Source organism: Mercurialis annua, linkage group LG1-X (genome assembly GCF_937616625.2).
Source record: "Mercurialis annua linkage group LG1-X, ddMerAnnu1.2, whole genome shotgun sequence".
Classification (NCBI taxonomy): domain Eukaryota; kingdom Viridiplantae; phylum Streptophyta; class Magnoliopsida; order Malpighiales; family Euphorbiaceae; genus Mercurialis; species Mercurialis annua.
The window spans coordinates 70,048,317-70,063,949 of record NC_065570.1 but is presented as its reverse complement, the minus strand read 5'-3'; the positions used below and the strand labels follow the sequence as shown (position 1 = coordinate 70,063,949).

Here is a 15,633-nt window from a genome sequence, read left to right as displayed (position 1 = left end):
AAAAAACAAACTGGAGACTTTTATATTGTAAAGCCACGTCTTTGCCAAAGGACGAGCAACAGAAAATTTAAGACAAAAGCTGACAAAAGTGTCATTGTACATCCAATTATTTCATACAATGACAGCATCTAAAAATGTAGATACCTGCTCAAATGTGAACCGGGTAGTGTGGTGAGTTGAATCAGGCGCCGCAGCCACATTCTGTCATAAACAATATAAACTCTGCTCTCTTACACCAAATTAGCACACCACATAGCCTATTTTAAATATGAAAATTTCTAACACAGATAGGAAATTCAAATTCAAAATCAATGATTGGAACTACAAAAAAAAATGTTAAAACTCTAACAATGAAGAGAAGTGTATATATGTAAACCATACATTGCTATTTAAAAGCTCTACGACAGAGCGTAAAGTAACTGAATTTCTTTACAAGAAGCTGCTATTTGTGGAATTTCAAAAGAAAAGAAAAAGTAGAAATCTTTGAGTCGATCCTTTTCTTCAGTATTGTACTTGCAGCCGTGGTAAAATCATTTTCCCTCGATTGTACATAAAACTCTAGTTAACTATTTTTCAAGGAACAACAACAAACAAAAAAGGGATCGTCAAAATGTAAGGGTTAGAATACTGTATTTTGCAGTTAGTTCAGCTGTCGTTTGCTGCATCCGTAGTTTCCTGGAAAGTGGACATCTTGTTAGATTTATAGAATTATTTAAATCGCAATTCTTATATTTGCTACAATTATTTATTTTTTTCAAAAAACAAGATCCCTCCCTACACCACAAAGATTATTTCAAAACCCTACATTGTGTGATATGTACTCAGAATATTTTCCACTTGGTCATTTGGTGCAGGGAAGGATTTCCACTCTCCAAACCCTTAAATAGGAGAGCGACAATGTGTCTCATTTTGTCTCATTTATAGCCGTTGGACGTAAATGCATCCAACAGTTGAATTTCAGTATCCAAATTAAACCTATGAATTGAAATTAAACGGACTCTAGCCGGACGTTTTCAACCTATGTGAAACTTTAGCTAAAAAAAAGGTCCAACTCTGCCAGCAAAAATGCGGACATAGTAAATTTAAGTACCTAAACCTGTCCAATTGGAGGGCATGGACGGGTAGCAAGAACCATGCACAGGTCTAAGTGTGATACACCCCACTTAAGTAGGTATTTTTCTTCTCGAAAAGTGTTTTGAAATAAAAATAAAAATATTCACTTATTACTTTTTATATAAGACCCTACAAAGTGCTGGCAGTAATTGGGGTGTTAAAAAGAACTTTACCTGAACTTCCTGGAGAAGCATTTCAAGTTCAACTGTTATCTCAGAGAAGGATGGACGATTGGATGGAGTAGTTTCCCAACATCTCTTCATCAAGTCCAATAGCTTTGGGTGTGCATCCTGAGGAAGATCTGGACGTAGCCCCTAAAATATGGATTAAGCATCCATTAAACAAAAGGAAGATTTGAACAAGAAAACACAATTACAATGCCGCATCCAGTGAAGATTCCAAGAGAAAAAATCACTCTAGAAGCAGATAAAATTTCCATTTCTTATTTCCTAATTTTTCTTTTCTTGTTGAACTTATTTCCATGAACATTTTTAAGTTGTTTTTCTTACGATTTACACTAGATCATAGTTCAGCTAAATGCTAGTAGTAGGTCCTAAAATAATTTTCTTGCAGTTCTCTCTAATTGTCCAGAAAAGAAGCAAGTGCGCACATAAAAAAAACCTCTCTCTAGTTGGATAACTACGTAACATATTCAAGTGGAATTTCTCAACTAGATTGCTAAATTGATTTTTAAAAGCGCCTACCTGTCTTACTCCCAAGGCAGCTTGTAATGGAGTCATGGTATCATATGGCACCTGCAACACCAGTAAAACTGCCAAGTGAGAATTGTGGTTCACAAGAGTGGGACTCATATTTTAAACTTGAATTTTTGTACACCCTCAAAAGCCCTGCTTTTAATATTAGTTCATACCTTGGCTGTTATCAGTTCCCACAGGACAATAGCAAAACTGAATATATCTGCTTTTTGATCATATGGCTGATGGTTTATAACCTTGAACCAGAGAAATTGTATGTAAGAGACAACCACGGTGAAAGTGAAAAGAGAGATGCTAAAAACCACATGAAGTTAAATTTTATGCATATGAACTTCAAAAACATAACATTAGTACATCAATATTATATTTAATTGTTGGAATTACAAGATAAAAATAAGAACAAAAAGGCAGAATACCAAAGGAGCAGCCCAAATAAAGAGGCATATCCGATAAATGTTCAAAGCAACATAAGTCACCAACAGGCTGCAAATCAATGACTGAAGATTCAAATTGCATAATTGCATTTAAGACATTCTAACCTCAGGTGCCATCCATCTGTATGTTCCAGTCTCCGCTGTCATTACACCCTCTTGATTCTGGAACCGAGCAACTCCAAAATCTGCCACCTTGACAACCTTGAGACAAAAAATACATCTTTCCTGTTATATTAAGAAGCTGAACCTATCACCTGAACTTAACCCTATTTAGTTGAACAGACATATATACGAACAAAAATAAATTAAGACTTAAATATTTATAAACATAAAAACACAAATAAGTAAATGTATGCAAACCGAGTCCAATCAAATTACAAGGGAAACATGACAAGCAAATCAAACATTTCAGAGCCACATACATCATCAACAACAATGTTTATGAGAACTTGATAAAATTCTAATTTTGCACCTTGAACTCAATGCGTGGCCAACAATTTTAATAGCATATTATGAGAGCACTTATCCAGAGCTGATTAAATGCACGAACAGATAAAAAACTGAATAAAATCCAATTCCAACCAGAAAATTGACATTCCAATCAATGGTTCCTGCGAAGCTAAAAGATTGATATCTTTCAGCAATATGCATATCGCCGAGCATATCTTCCAAGGCTCCCCAAATTCCGAGAAATGAGCAGTATGAGGATCAGTAACTGATCATGCGAGGAGCTTAATGATATAAGAGCTGCAGAGGGTGGAAAAACTAGAGAACACAATGCAGTTGCAAAGAAGCTTTATCATTTCAGTCCCATTACTGTGCTCAAGCCATACGTTCACAAAAACAATTGTCCTAAAAAAAGTTCACAAAATTTTTAGAAGTAAATAGTTTGATTCTTTTCCCATTTGTAAGGTATAACCCATCCCTCTACCACTCTCTGTACAACTTTAGTCTGCGCCTAAGTGTTAATTACTAAAGAAAGATTGATCTAAACATACTTCATATTAGATACTCCAGGGAGAAACAAATATGTAATCTGGATTCAATTAGTCTAAAAGAAAATCCTTACATTGTGACTGTCCATTAACAAATTTGCTGTCTTCAAATCCCTATGAATTATGTTGTTTTGATGCAAGTACTCCATTCCTCTGGAAACATCTATTCCAAACTTCAATAACTGCGGAAGCTTCAATTTATTATGGTTTTTATGCAAGTAACTGTAGAGACTTCCACCAGGCATATACTCTGCAATGAAAATGAGACTTAAACAGAAATAACAAATTTAAAAGAAAATAATTGAAATGCGAAAAACCCAAAATTCACCCCAAAAGTATTCTAAACAGGAACTAATGTGAGAACCTTAAAACTGGGGGACTGATTTCAGTATTAAAGTGAGACCGCCACATGCAAAAATCTAGCATCAATCTGGTAGCCAAAAGCCTAGAGGAACGGAAAGAGAATGCAATGCTTTAGAAATTTTGTTCCATTTTACTTATTTTGACAAGACAATCCTCCATCGAGACAGAAGTTCTACTATATTCATGTCATGTAAGTATTAACTTGCACCTTCCACTTAGAATTAAACAGATATAGTTTCCCATCCTTGCATAGACAAGTAGCATATATGCTAAAACTATTGATGGAAACAGATCATAGTCAAGAACACTTGACCAATGTGGCTTCTCATACAATACAGTAGAGGCTTAATTAATAATAAAGAAGAGTGTTTACTGTAAGCATCTTTGTCTATTAGTTTGACAAGATTATCAAAATCATAAGTGTCCTATTTCACTTCACAATATGAGTTTAGATAAGGATATTTTTTTGTTGTGAAAGCAAGGGGAGTAGGGGTTCACATAATCCAACAAAATCAGGCTAACAATCCCAGTTCATGATCACATATTTAATAATAGTTGCGGCCCCAGTAAAAACTCCTCCTTTAGCATTGTTTCATGATCCCTAGACAACTGATGTCATAGTGTTACGTATTCTATGGTACTTCAACAAGAATAAAGTCAAATAACTGACTGTAGTTTAGATGATAATCAACTGCAAATTGAAGAATAGAAAGTTATAGTCTTAATAAAGGAGCCCTCAAAAGAAGTCCATTTAGAATAATTTGCATATATGCTCAAGTCGGGTACCTTTCTGAAGTACAAGTCCTAGAGCTCTATTCTTATTGATCTCAACACATGTGCATTTATTATTGGCTGCTGACCAAATAAAATTGGAAGCTGGGGGGGAGTAAGAAACTAAAAGCAAAGGTTTTTCTGCATGCAAGGAATTACTACCTGTTACTATGCACAAATGTGGAGACTCCGTGCATGCACCAATAAAATGAACGACATTTCTATGTTGGACCTTCCTGCATCCAGAAAACATAATTCCAAAGAGAAAAGATAAGTAACTAGGACAGTTTCCAGGTGCAAAGAAAAAGGGCATCCTGCGCACAAGAGTCCTTGCTTTTCAAAGGTGTAATAGCATTAACAACTTCCGGTTGCTTTTTGCAAAAAAAAAATGGTTATTCCATGACTCAGATATGTGATCATCCAAGGAACAAAAGGGAAGCCTTGCAATTGGAAAGGCTACCCCTCAACTACTTGCAAATATAAAAACATAGTAAAAAGCTATCCATATAGACTGAAAGAATACAGCACAATGCTTCCAGAATAAAATCATCATTACAGCTTCATAAAAATACTCACATAGTTTATATGGGATTTTTAAGCAGCCCAAAATACTGGGATGAACATTTCATTTCAAATCTAAAGCTGTAAAGCATATTCAAGTATTTATATTCATTCTATAATAAATAGTATAGGGAGTAAAATGGCATGCTTAGAGACATAGCATCAGGAAGGCACATCATATATATAAATATATATATATATATATATATATATATATATATATATATATATATATAGCAAAAACAAGTAGATTTGGTTCATGTTCATTGTTCCGCCACTGTCCAGAGGACAGAATGCTTTTAAAATTTGAAATACTAGCTGACAGATAACATCATGGATGTTCACTGTTCACCATCACTACATATAATAATAGTAGATGACATTGGTACTTGCAATTCCACAAAAGTGGTATAATCTAATTGAAGAACTCCAGCAAAATAAAACAATAATATGAAAAACATAAATGCCAGTTTGCTTTCAAGAGGTCAATCCAATCATAAACAGTTTGTTTTAGTATATTTACTCCAGGAAACATTGGTTTTTTAAAAAAATCACATCAGGAAGCAAAAGTATGTAAAGTATGTAACAAAGTGACATCAGTAAAATAGGACGAGAAACACTTATAACATTGTCAGACAGTAAATGTTCAAACAGTTCACAACTATTCACCTTAGAATTGCAACTTCTTGAGAGAACTCCTCTTCTTGAGTATCGTTTAACTGCTCAGATCTAAGAACTTTAACAGCCACATCTTGACTAAGGTAAACTCCATGATACCTTCATACAGACAGAATGAAAAAGAAAATGATATTTAAGGAAACAGTAGGGTTAACCAAATTAGGCAAGTAATTCAGAAAAGGTTGAACTCACAAATCTCCACAAGAACCAGAAGCAATTCTTTCCCCTAACTTCAGTAATCGTCTATCAATTTCCCACTCCCCAGATTGTGTCGGTGCTGCTGAAACTTTATCAGTTGCTAAATGAAAATGCAAAGAACCAGACCACGACCCCTACAATTTTCAAGAAGAAATAAGCATTTCAATTCCCCAAAAAAAAGGAGCAGCTGCCGTTAAACTATAGTGGAGAAGTCAAATGACCACTAAATTAGCAAATTTGGTTAACCAAGTCCAATTCTTAAATTGTTTACAAAGAAAGTCCAATTCTAAAAAAACTGTCTGTTTAACTTTTAAGGGCTAATTTTATGACAGTTCGATCTCCTGAGAGAAAAGCATTCTTTATTTCAATATCTCATTTAATTTCTATTATGAAATCAAACACTAATGTCTAACTAGGAAAGATGAAAAGACATTTTGTTTTTCATATTTGCAGTTGAAAACTGAAATTATTTATGACTTCAATGTAGTTCAGCTTCATTTCAGCAAGGCCAAATTTGGACAATACAACTAAAAAGAGGAGTACAAGTACAATAATTACAAAGCATGATAACTTATTGTCAACACCATAAAATTTTCACATATTTGGAAAATACAATAAAATCTTTCCCACATATTTTTCTGTTTCACTTTGGAATCTTCTCTTTCTTTTCTTTTTCTTTTGAGAGGAATCTCCCCACCCTAAACCCTGTTATGACTGGACAAATGCCCAAACACTGGGTAACTTCACAAAATGCATGTCAAAGATCCGTATTTGAAATCAGAAGACTTTATAAACAGCAACACAACCCATATGGCACTGGGTTTACATATCCAGCCAGCACGTTAATTTCCGGCTTAGCCTTTCCCTTTCCAATGTAAAGTACACTTATATTAGATATCCAAACCCCTCTTCCTCTAGGCTAAATATAAACAAGATCAATCAAAAACGCATAACATGTCATTTAAAACCAAGAGTCGACTAGCACCAACAAGATAATGTGTATTCATCAGCAAAGACTATAGATTTTCTCCCTTAACATGTGCAGTCCCTTCCGAATGATCACATTACAAGTGGAGAACTGTTATTGTTAGACCATTCCAGAAAATTAAGAAACGCTCTTATTTCTCTATCAAGGAAAAATTGAGCTTCCTAGTACAGCAACGTGATTAAACAAAAGAATTACAACCAGACAATTAAAATACAAAGAGACAAACTTTACCTCACATCTTGCAATGGATTTTCCCATAGCTTCAAGCAATCCATCTGTATCCTGGCCACAACATTGCAAAGTCAGCAACATTTGGACTCAGCACAGATCCCTGTCATAAGGAAATATAATCACAATGCTCCTTAATAGTTTAAGGCCATTGTCCTGGGAAAAAGCATAGTTTCAGACCAATTTGATCAAAAAACAAAGAAAATGTGCAGTTGTTCAAAAAAATGGTAGTAACTCAAATTTGTAGGACTTTTTCACTGAACATCAAGCACTCCACATACAGGCTATGAAGCACTGATACGGTTACAGGAACTGGTGCAGGTATGGGTACAGACACTGCAAATTATTTTCTAAAAACAATGAGCAGAGACACAGCGGTAACATGACAAATTATATATTGTCAATATATGTGTATATATCAAAGTTATCTTCTGTGGTTTTGATGAGTAATCATCACTCGCATCATTTAAAGAAGAGTAAACCATAAAATTAAAGAAAAATCATTAAGTGGGTATTTTTTTGTGTTTAAATTGGAAAAAAAAAGTAACTATAAGAAAAAATCAAAAAATTAGGAAAGGAGCATTGAAAAGAGGGCTGTGATTTTATTTAAAAAAGAGATTGGGCTGTGTTGATGTTTTAAAGAAAAATATTAGAAGAGGGCTGCGTTTTTATTTTAAAAAGACCCAAAACTTTTTTAAGAATCTCTTGTTGTGTCCCATGGCGTGTCATCCTCCTTCAACGGTAAAAATTGCGGGAACAGTCATTTCGCCTTGTCCCATACGTTTCTCCACTATGTCCCATGCATACGCACCTATACCTCTGAGAAGTATAGGTGCTTCATAGCATACAGGTAGTGGCCATACTTGTATAAAACAGAATGTCATCACCACATAGTTAAATTCAACAAGAGTCATGACATAAAATAAAAGAGATCACTCGGACTAATTATCAAGACGAATGAATTAAGATATGTGAGGATAACATGCAGCAAAATTGGTTTCACATATGAGAGAGAACATCAACATATGGAGATCTGATAATAAAGAGCAAACCAAATGACACAGTTGTATTACATGATCAAGTAAAAACTACCTGAACAGGCCATCCATCAACCACAAATACATCTAAAGAGTAGCCATCGGTTGTGGAGAAAACATGTGCTTCGCGGATGTTAAGTCCTATATCTGAAAGCAGAGCAGAAAGCTACAAGAAGACATCTTATGAGTGGACAAATAGCAGGCTGAAGCCCGGGTGAATGTATCAATAAGGACAGTAAAACCACTAGAACATGAAATAAATCCTATGATACAAATAACAATCAATCTTAATCTCAGTAACCTGAAAAATAACATCAAAAACCTCAGAGAAAGAAATATTTTTTGTTTTGGTATATATCAATTCCCTAGATACTCACATAACTTATTCATGGTTTGTAAAGCAGAAGAAAGAAACAATTAGAAGGGGGAGGGACAAAAACTTCCAATCTCAGTTTCATTTTTCCATTTATGCTTTCTTGCATAAGACATCATCAAATATGGAATTAAAATCAGTGGCTGAAAAATGCTTCACTTCATGGTTGTAAACTTAGGTCACGAACAAGTAAATTTACAAAAGAAGACTGATAGTTTTTCAACAGAGTAATGGGCATAATCTTCCCAAATACCTGACTCAGAAGCTTTGGCTTGTCGATGGTGGAAAAAATAACTTCATGGATTGGAACAGGTACAGCTTCTTGCCTGCATAAAATTTAAGACATACAACTTACACCCCATGCATGTATGATAAATGATACATCTAGAATGGTAGACATGGATCTGATGACTATAAACATATAATCATCCAGACATCCAATTCAGTTTAATTGATGCAATTAGGGTACAATTTATTTTCTGATTACAAGTTCACCTGTTGTTTTAGATTAGTTAAAAATATTTTAAATACAATCGGGTTCATCATGATTCACTTAAACTTCACAATTCTTTAAAAGAGTTTTCTGATATCAGCTAAACAAAATCTTTAGGGGACATAAAAATTTCTGATCAGAAACCATACTTCTTTCCGAATTTCAAGTTAAAAAAGAAAAAATCAAAAGTTGCTCAAAATTCTTGCAGGAAATGAGAAAAGTGATTTCTTGAACCTAATAGTAAGAAGCAAAAAACGCTTGAGTGATTTTTTCATTTCAATGACTTTCAACTAGAGAGCATCTACTTCTTGCTAGCAATTGAAAGGAATTAAAAAATTGAAAGGGCACAATTATTAGTATTCCATTGTAACTCACAGCAATATAGCTAATCCTACATCCAAACCCAAAGTGCAAGATTCTTTCTCATGCATGGCAGCTTACAAATGGTCTTTTTGCTCTTTCAGCATTAAAAAATCGAATAGAAAACAAATGTTTGTTGAGGTACCTTCTAGAAATGTTATCTGTATTATATGTTTCCTCAATGCCCTTGGAAGTCTTCCTAACATCCAAGTTTAAATCCTCAAGCTTAGAGCAGGGCTCAAAATCAACGTCACGGTCTTTGAATCTACTTGGAAGCCATACATAACAAAACAATAAAAAAATGTGCCTAAAATTCAATATTTGTATTGTACTGAACTCAGAACAAAAAAAGTATGTCATACAATACCACTATTCATCCAATGCAAATCCACTCTTACAAAGAGAAAATCTGATATATAGAAACACAGAGAAGCGAGATCTTTGTTAGAAGAAATACCTCTTATGTGGTACATCTCCTCTAGTGTCTGCATCAAAATTCTTTTCGACAGAAATGATGTTCATAAATTGTTGTTCATCACCATCATCTGATCTAGTGCAGTGGTTCTACTTGGCAGCAAAAAAGAAGTAAAAGGAAAGGAAGTGATGCTGCTTTGCTGAATAAAATTACAATTCAAGTTCGCAAGAATTTAACTGTCTGAAGATTAATTTCATAGGATTTCTTCACCATCTCAATATAAATAAGGGTTTTCAATTAAAATCTAAGCATTTAAATTTCCAAGAAAAAACAGCACTACATAAAAAGATCTTCATGCCAAAACTCACTAGAGTGATTTGTATAGCTAAATCAAAAGTTTGATACTCATAATCTACAGGTACTCATTGAACCAGGGAAAAATTATAAAATAAACAAGACTAAAAGTTTCATAAAGCTCCTAGTGAGAAAACAGTTGAGTTTTCCAACCGGTCAACAAGAACAAAGAGAGAGAGAGATGGATTTTCACTTGGCAAAATCAATAGATGGGAATTTTTATGTGTAAGGGATAGCTGATGGATATTCAATGCACAATGTAGCTGCCATTCAGATGTCAGGTAAACTTGCAATAAGATAAAGTAAGAAAAGTAAAAATCAAGTAGCTCAAAGCTGAAAGTAAAGTTTGTCAATAGTGATTCAGAGCTCAAATCAACAAGACCATATAAATTTTCATTTGAAAGATAAAAACGATGAAAGTAAAATTTTTCATTAGTGATTCAGAGCTTAGATCAACATGACCATATAAATTTTCATTTGAAAGACAAAAACCCTAAAGCTAAAAAAGCAGTCAGTCCCTGTAAATCCCTTTCTCTATCTACAACTGAAACCTAAGAGACAATAATCATTATGAGCTTCATTTTACCGATCACAAATATGTCTCTGTCGTCATCACTTTCCATATGAAACTGAGAACAACAGAGTGAACATTGTCAAAATCACCACATTTATACCCATTTTGATGGTTTACACAATTACAATTTTGGCAATATCCACCTCAACTTCCTTTCAATTCTAACACATAATAGGTTGTTGATTATACATACAGATGCCTCGAGTTCATGATAAAAATAGACATACAGCACTGTTTCCTAAATTCCATTAAAATCCTGACCAATTAACTGTTCTCCTCAAATTACATATCTCATAATTCAGTGTAAAAACTATTCAGAAGAAACTAAAAATTATCCTATTATTTGGAATCCATAGCAAAATAGATAAAACAAAAAGGTATCTTCATTGATTTAAAATCAGCTTTAGCAGCAAAGATATTAAAAATCATCCTACAAAGCCAAATAGATGGGTGGTACCTACCTCCAAGAATCGAATATGATAAGCAGGCCGTTTCTCTGGATCTTTTGCCAATGCAAGAAGCTTTTGATGTACCAAAACATCCTCCACTCTATCCATGTTGACATCAAGTCCATAACTGATACGAAATAAGTTAAAAAAAGCATTACAAAGCAATTAATTCATCAGTTCGCACCGCAAGAAGTTGAAATCTCAGTTCATCAGTTTCTTTGTTGTGATTACATTCGAAATCAAAATTTAAAAAATACAACCAAACTAAGCACATGCACATTCTAGAAATTTTTACATTACTAAAACTATAAAGAAATAACAGAATCAAACAACAAAATCAAGAAATAAGAAAACAGAACACTGAATATTCTCAATACATATTCTACTAAATACATAACAACATGCCTCTTAACGCATTTAAGTGGGAAAAAATACCTAGGAGGCAAGCGATTGAAGTGAGCATCAAGAAGCTCACGAAACGACTCCGGATTAGAGATAGCTTCTTCATGACGACTCTCTATTAACCGATTATACACATCGTTTCTCACATCGTAGTTACTGAAACTTCCGCCATAGCCGCCGCCACTAGTACTCCTCGGCGGCGAAGAGCTTTCTCCTACTCCTTCCATTAAATCCATTCTTCTTAATTATTTTTTTCACTTACTGAATAAAGAATCACGCTGTTTCCATGAGCTGAGGAACAGAGGAAAAAAAAAAGAAAAAAATTATGTATGCGTATGTGTTTGATCAGTGTTGAAACAGAGAGAAGGATCTTTGACCGAAGATAGAAGAATCTATCCACAAGGGCAGGTAAATCTCGAAATTTTGATGATAAATATAGGGTAATTTCGTCATCTTAAATATATTTGTAGCAGAGTAATAGGGGTATTACATTAACATAAATTCTAGCGAAGATATAGCAAGAGAAAGATGCGAACAGAGCTAGTCAATTTTCCCTCTTTCTAAAATGGATAGGGTTGTTAAGTTTTGGTGTGTCAGATGGAAATGACTAAGCTGCCCTTAGTCATTTTGAAGATTTATGGAGAAACTTTAACGGGAAAAAAAAAACCAATAATAAAATTCGCCCACGCTATACGGCTATAGGCATTGCAATATGTGCTTGCTTGGTTTTTAATTCCACGTGGATAAATTTTATCTAAAAATAACAAATATTTTGTTTTGAGATTTTGTGTGTCAAGGTTTAAAAAAAATTGGGTCCGTTTCAAATCCAACAAAAAACTCCCCATATTTAATGTCGGCGGATCAGGACTTCAACTTAAGAAAGTCGAAATTTTCGCGTTTGATTATTTAGAAAATCAAATAACAATAAAATAAGTGTAAGTGTGGTAATTTACATTTATATCGGTGGTTTTAACCGTGTCTATAAGAAGAAAAAACCGCCCCTAACACTTATAAGGGCGGTTTGTAGTGCTGGTAAAGAAAAAACCTCTATAGTTATATTTAAAAAAAAAAATCCGGCGAGAGGATCTACCCCATCACTTGATACTGCTAGTTCATAAACTAAATCTTAATTGTTTCGTCAGAAAAACAAAAACTACATTATTAAAAAATTATAAATATGATAAATTTTTGTGGATTCGAAAAGAAGAAAATAAGGCGTTTCTAACACGTGTTGCACCAAATACTATTTTCATACTTAAATAAATTTTTCATTTTTATATGTAAATATATAAACATAAGAAAAATTGTAAAAATGACTTAAAATTTATTAAAACTTTTATGGATACCTTTTAATATCTAAATTTTTTTACTTTGTACAATCTGCCCAAAAATATATCGAAGATACATGAAAGAAGTATTTCTAAATATATAATTTGTGTCTGCGATTTATCTTTTATGAAGGGAGATAAATTGGATAGTTTTGTGATTTTTTAAAAAAGAAACATCTTTTTCATAGATATATTGATGGACAGAGATATCAATTATATTATAAATGATAGTTTTATTTTCGATGTTCTTTCAATCTCACTCATTCAAATACCATTTTATGATTTGAAATGGCCATGGAATTGAATGGAGTTGGTGGATCACTAAGTGCACCAATGAGTTATGCCAACATAATTTGAGCTGTAAATATAAATTTTTAATATTTAATTAAAGTGTTCATTTCGTAATTCTTCTATGTGTTCCTTTATTTAATTTTGAATTCAATTTTCTATTATATAAATAATGATTATTATCAGATTGTAATATAAACAGATTAATAGTATCCATTATATTTCAAAAATAATAATTTTATGTCTTTCCTAATAATTAATTGTTTAGATATGATGATATTTTATGTCTTGATTAATATTTTTCTCTTCATATTTTGAAGTTTTAACATAACATGTTATGTTTTGTTAGGGAGCTCTGATATATTATACATGTAAATATTTTTCATTTAATTTATTATTTCTGAATTATTAATTAAGATTTAAAAAATTAATTTTAATAATAATTAGTATTTAGTTTTTTTTTTTTGACTGTGGTAGAATCTAATTACGTTTAGTATTTGGTGGTTAGTAGTTAAACTTCCATTTTAAATCGGCCTTAAACACTAGCCCTACTGAGACTCGAAACCGAGATCTCAGGAATGTACTGGAGCGCCTTAACCACTTGGGTTAGGCCTCACTGGCATTTTAATTTTGTTTTATTATTTATAAACTGTTAAATTATATTTTATATACTTAAAAGGGGAAATTTAATGATTGCATTTTCTTCGTGATTAATTATTTTTTACCCCAGCTAAAGAATCAAGAAGAAGTAACAAACTAGCAATGCTAAATTTCAGATCTATGGTGTGATTTTCATAGTAATAAATATCTAGCTACCCAACTCATTATTAGATAATCCAAAAATAAAAAGTAAAAAAATCACTATTAATGGAAAAAATATCTAATTTGGCACTATTAGCGTATTATGATGATCACTTTGCATGTCACATCCAAGAGCATGATGTAAACATGCACTAACCCATTTTTCAGATTAAGATTCTCAATCCTTTTTCTTTGGAACAATGAACTTGTCTCACAAAGTGTTCAAAAAATAAAATTAAAAATTAAACTTTTTATCTATATATTCATCGTCTTTCGTACACACTAAGATAGAAATTTAAAAGTGAATTTTATTAAATATTATTGTTAATAGATATGATATTTTTTCAATGATATAAAAACAAGTGAATAAATATAATTATTTATCATAGATAGATTTACTCTAAATGAATTGTTAGCGGGGTTAACAGAAATTAATATGCATTTTCTAAAGTTAAACTAGACAAATTACGGTCTGAGAAGAATCGAAGGTTCAAATTCCCGACCTCATGCATGTTGAAGGGCTTGGCCATTAGACCAATCATTCAAATGCAATTTAATAAAAGCTAAACTTATTTTGAGGTCCTTGAACCATACGATTTTGGTTTATCAGGTCTCTCAACTTTAATTTGGCTTCATCAAATCTCTAAATTTTTATTTTTTTATTTATCAGGTCCCTCAATTTTTACTTGACTTCCTCAAATCTCTAAAATTTTGTTTTTTAATTTATTAGTTGCCTAAAATTTTATTTTTTTGGTTCATTAAGTCTTTAAATGAATCTCCGTTTAAGGATCTAATAAACCAAAAAATAAAAATTTAGAGAACTGATAAAATCAAATAGAAGTTGAGGGACTTGATGAATCAAAAAATAAAAATTTAGAGACCTGAGAAAGTCAAATAGAAATTAAAGGATTTGATTAATTAAAATTGTATAGTTTAGGGGTCCCAAAATGAGTTTATCCTTTAATAAATATAATTACTATAACATCACATATATATTTTATAATTTAATTATGAGATAACTATAATTTTTAAGATTATCATATTTTATTTTTAACACGCTACCCATATTTTGCACCTTTTTTTTATTTCGTACCATTTTCGTTTAGTAAAATTATCTTATTTAGTTTTTTAATTTCAATTTTTTATATATATTTTATGTTAATTTAATTATGAGATAACTATAATTTTTGATAAAACTTCCCATATTATCTTGTTTTTTAATATATTTATGGCGCTACCCAGATTTTGAACCTTTTTCATTTCATGCCTTGTTGTTTACCAAAATTATCTTGTTTAGTTTTTTAATTTCAAAAATACATTTTCTACTTTTCTCATTGGTTCACTATGGAGGTATATATGCTTTAGACCAAAATCCAATCAAAAATTAAAATGATAGAACTATGTCTATATTACATTAAAATTAGCTGTGAGATTTAAAATCTAAATAAAATTACTGAACTATTCTTAAGCAATAAAAAAGAATTGTAATTTACATATTCTTTTTAATAAATTGTGTGATACAAATATAAATACAGTGCAAAATATAACTATTTATAGGAAACAAAAACCTAATGAACAACCAATGAGTTATAGCTCAAATGGTATAAGCGCTAAGCAGCAAACTACTAGGTTGTGGGTTCGATTCCTCCCACAAGCGCTCCCCCTCCCCAAATTATCAAAAAAAAAAAAAACTAATGAACAAACATAATCCTAA

General features: G+C 32.2%; 1 protein-coding gene across 1 annotated transcript; it reads right to left on the bottom strand.

The window, feature by feature from the left end:
* Nucleotides 1–365: 365 nt before the first annotated feature.
* Nucleotides 366–12,069, bottom strand: LOC126683212 (serine/threonine-protein kinase STY8-like). Its single transcript, XM_050379060.2, has 16 exons — nucleotides 11,536–12,069; nucleotides 11,113–11,227; nucleotides 9,766–9,872; nucleotides 9,454–9,573; nucleotides 8,709–8,781; nucleotides 8,138–8,248; nucleotides 7,049–7,099; nucleotides 5,824–5,963; nucleotides 5,623–5,730; nucleotides 4,555–4,628; nucleotides 3,333–3,508; nucleotides 2,369–2,464; nucleotides 1,985–2,065; nucleotides 1,818–1,868; nucleotides 1,287–1,427; nucleotides 366–675 (listed from the first exon to the last, which is right to left on the bottom strand). The coding sequence occupies exons 1-16, from the start codon at nucleotides 11,736–11,738 to the stop codon at nucleotides 646–648; spliced, it is 1,677 nt and encodes a 558-aa protein (XP_050235017.1). The 5' UTR covers nucleotides 11,739–12,069; the 3' UTR covers nucleotides 366–645.
* Between the last annotated feature and the right edge of the window lie 3,564 nt (nucleotides 12,070–15,633).

Coding starts and splice junctions, on each gene's coding strand:
- LOC126683212 (XM_050379060.2), bottom strand. CDS start 11,738: ATGGATTTAATGGAAGGAGTAGGAGAAAGCTCTTCGCCGCCGAGGAGT. Junction 9,873..11,112: donor ATCATATTCGATTCTTGGAG/GTAGGTACCACC, acceptor GCTGCCAAGTAG/AACCACTGCACTAGATCAGA. Junction 9,574..9,765: donor GGAGATGTACCACATAAGAG/GTATTTCTTCTA, acceptor GCTTCCAAGTAG/ATTCAAAGACCGTGACGTTG.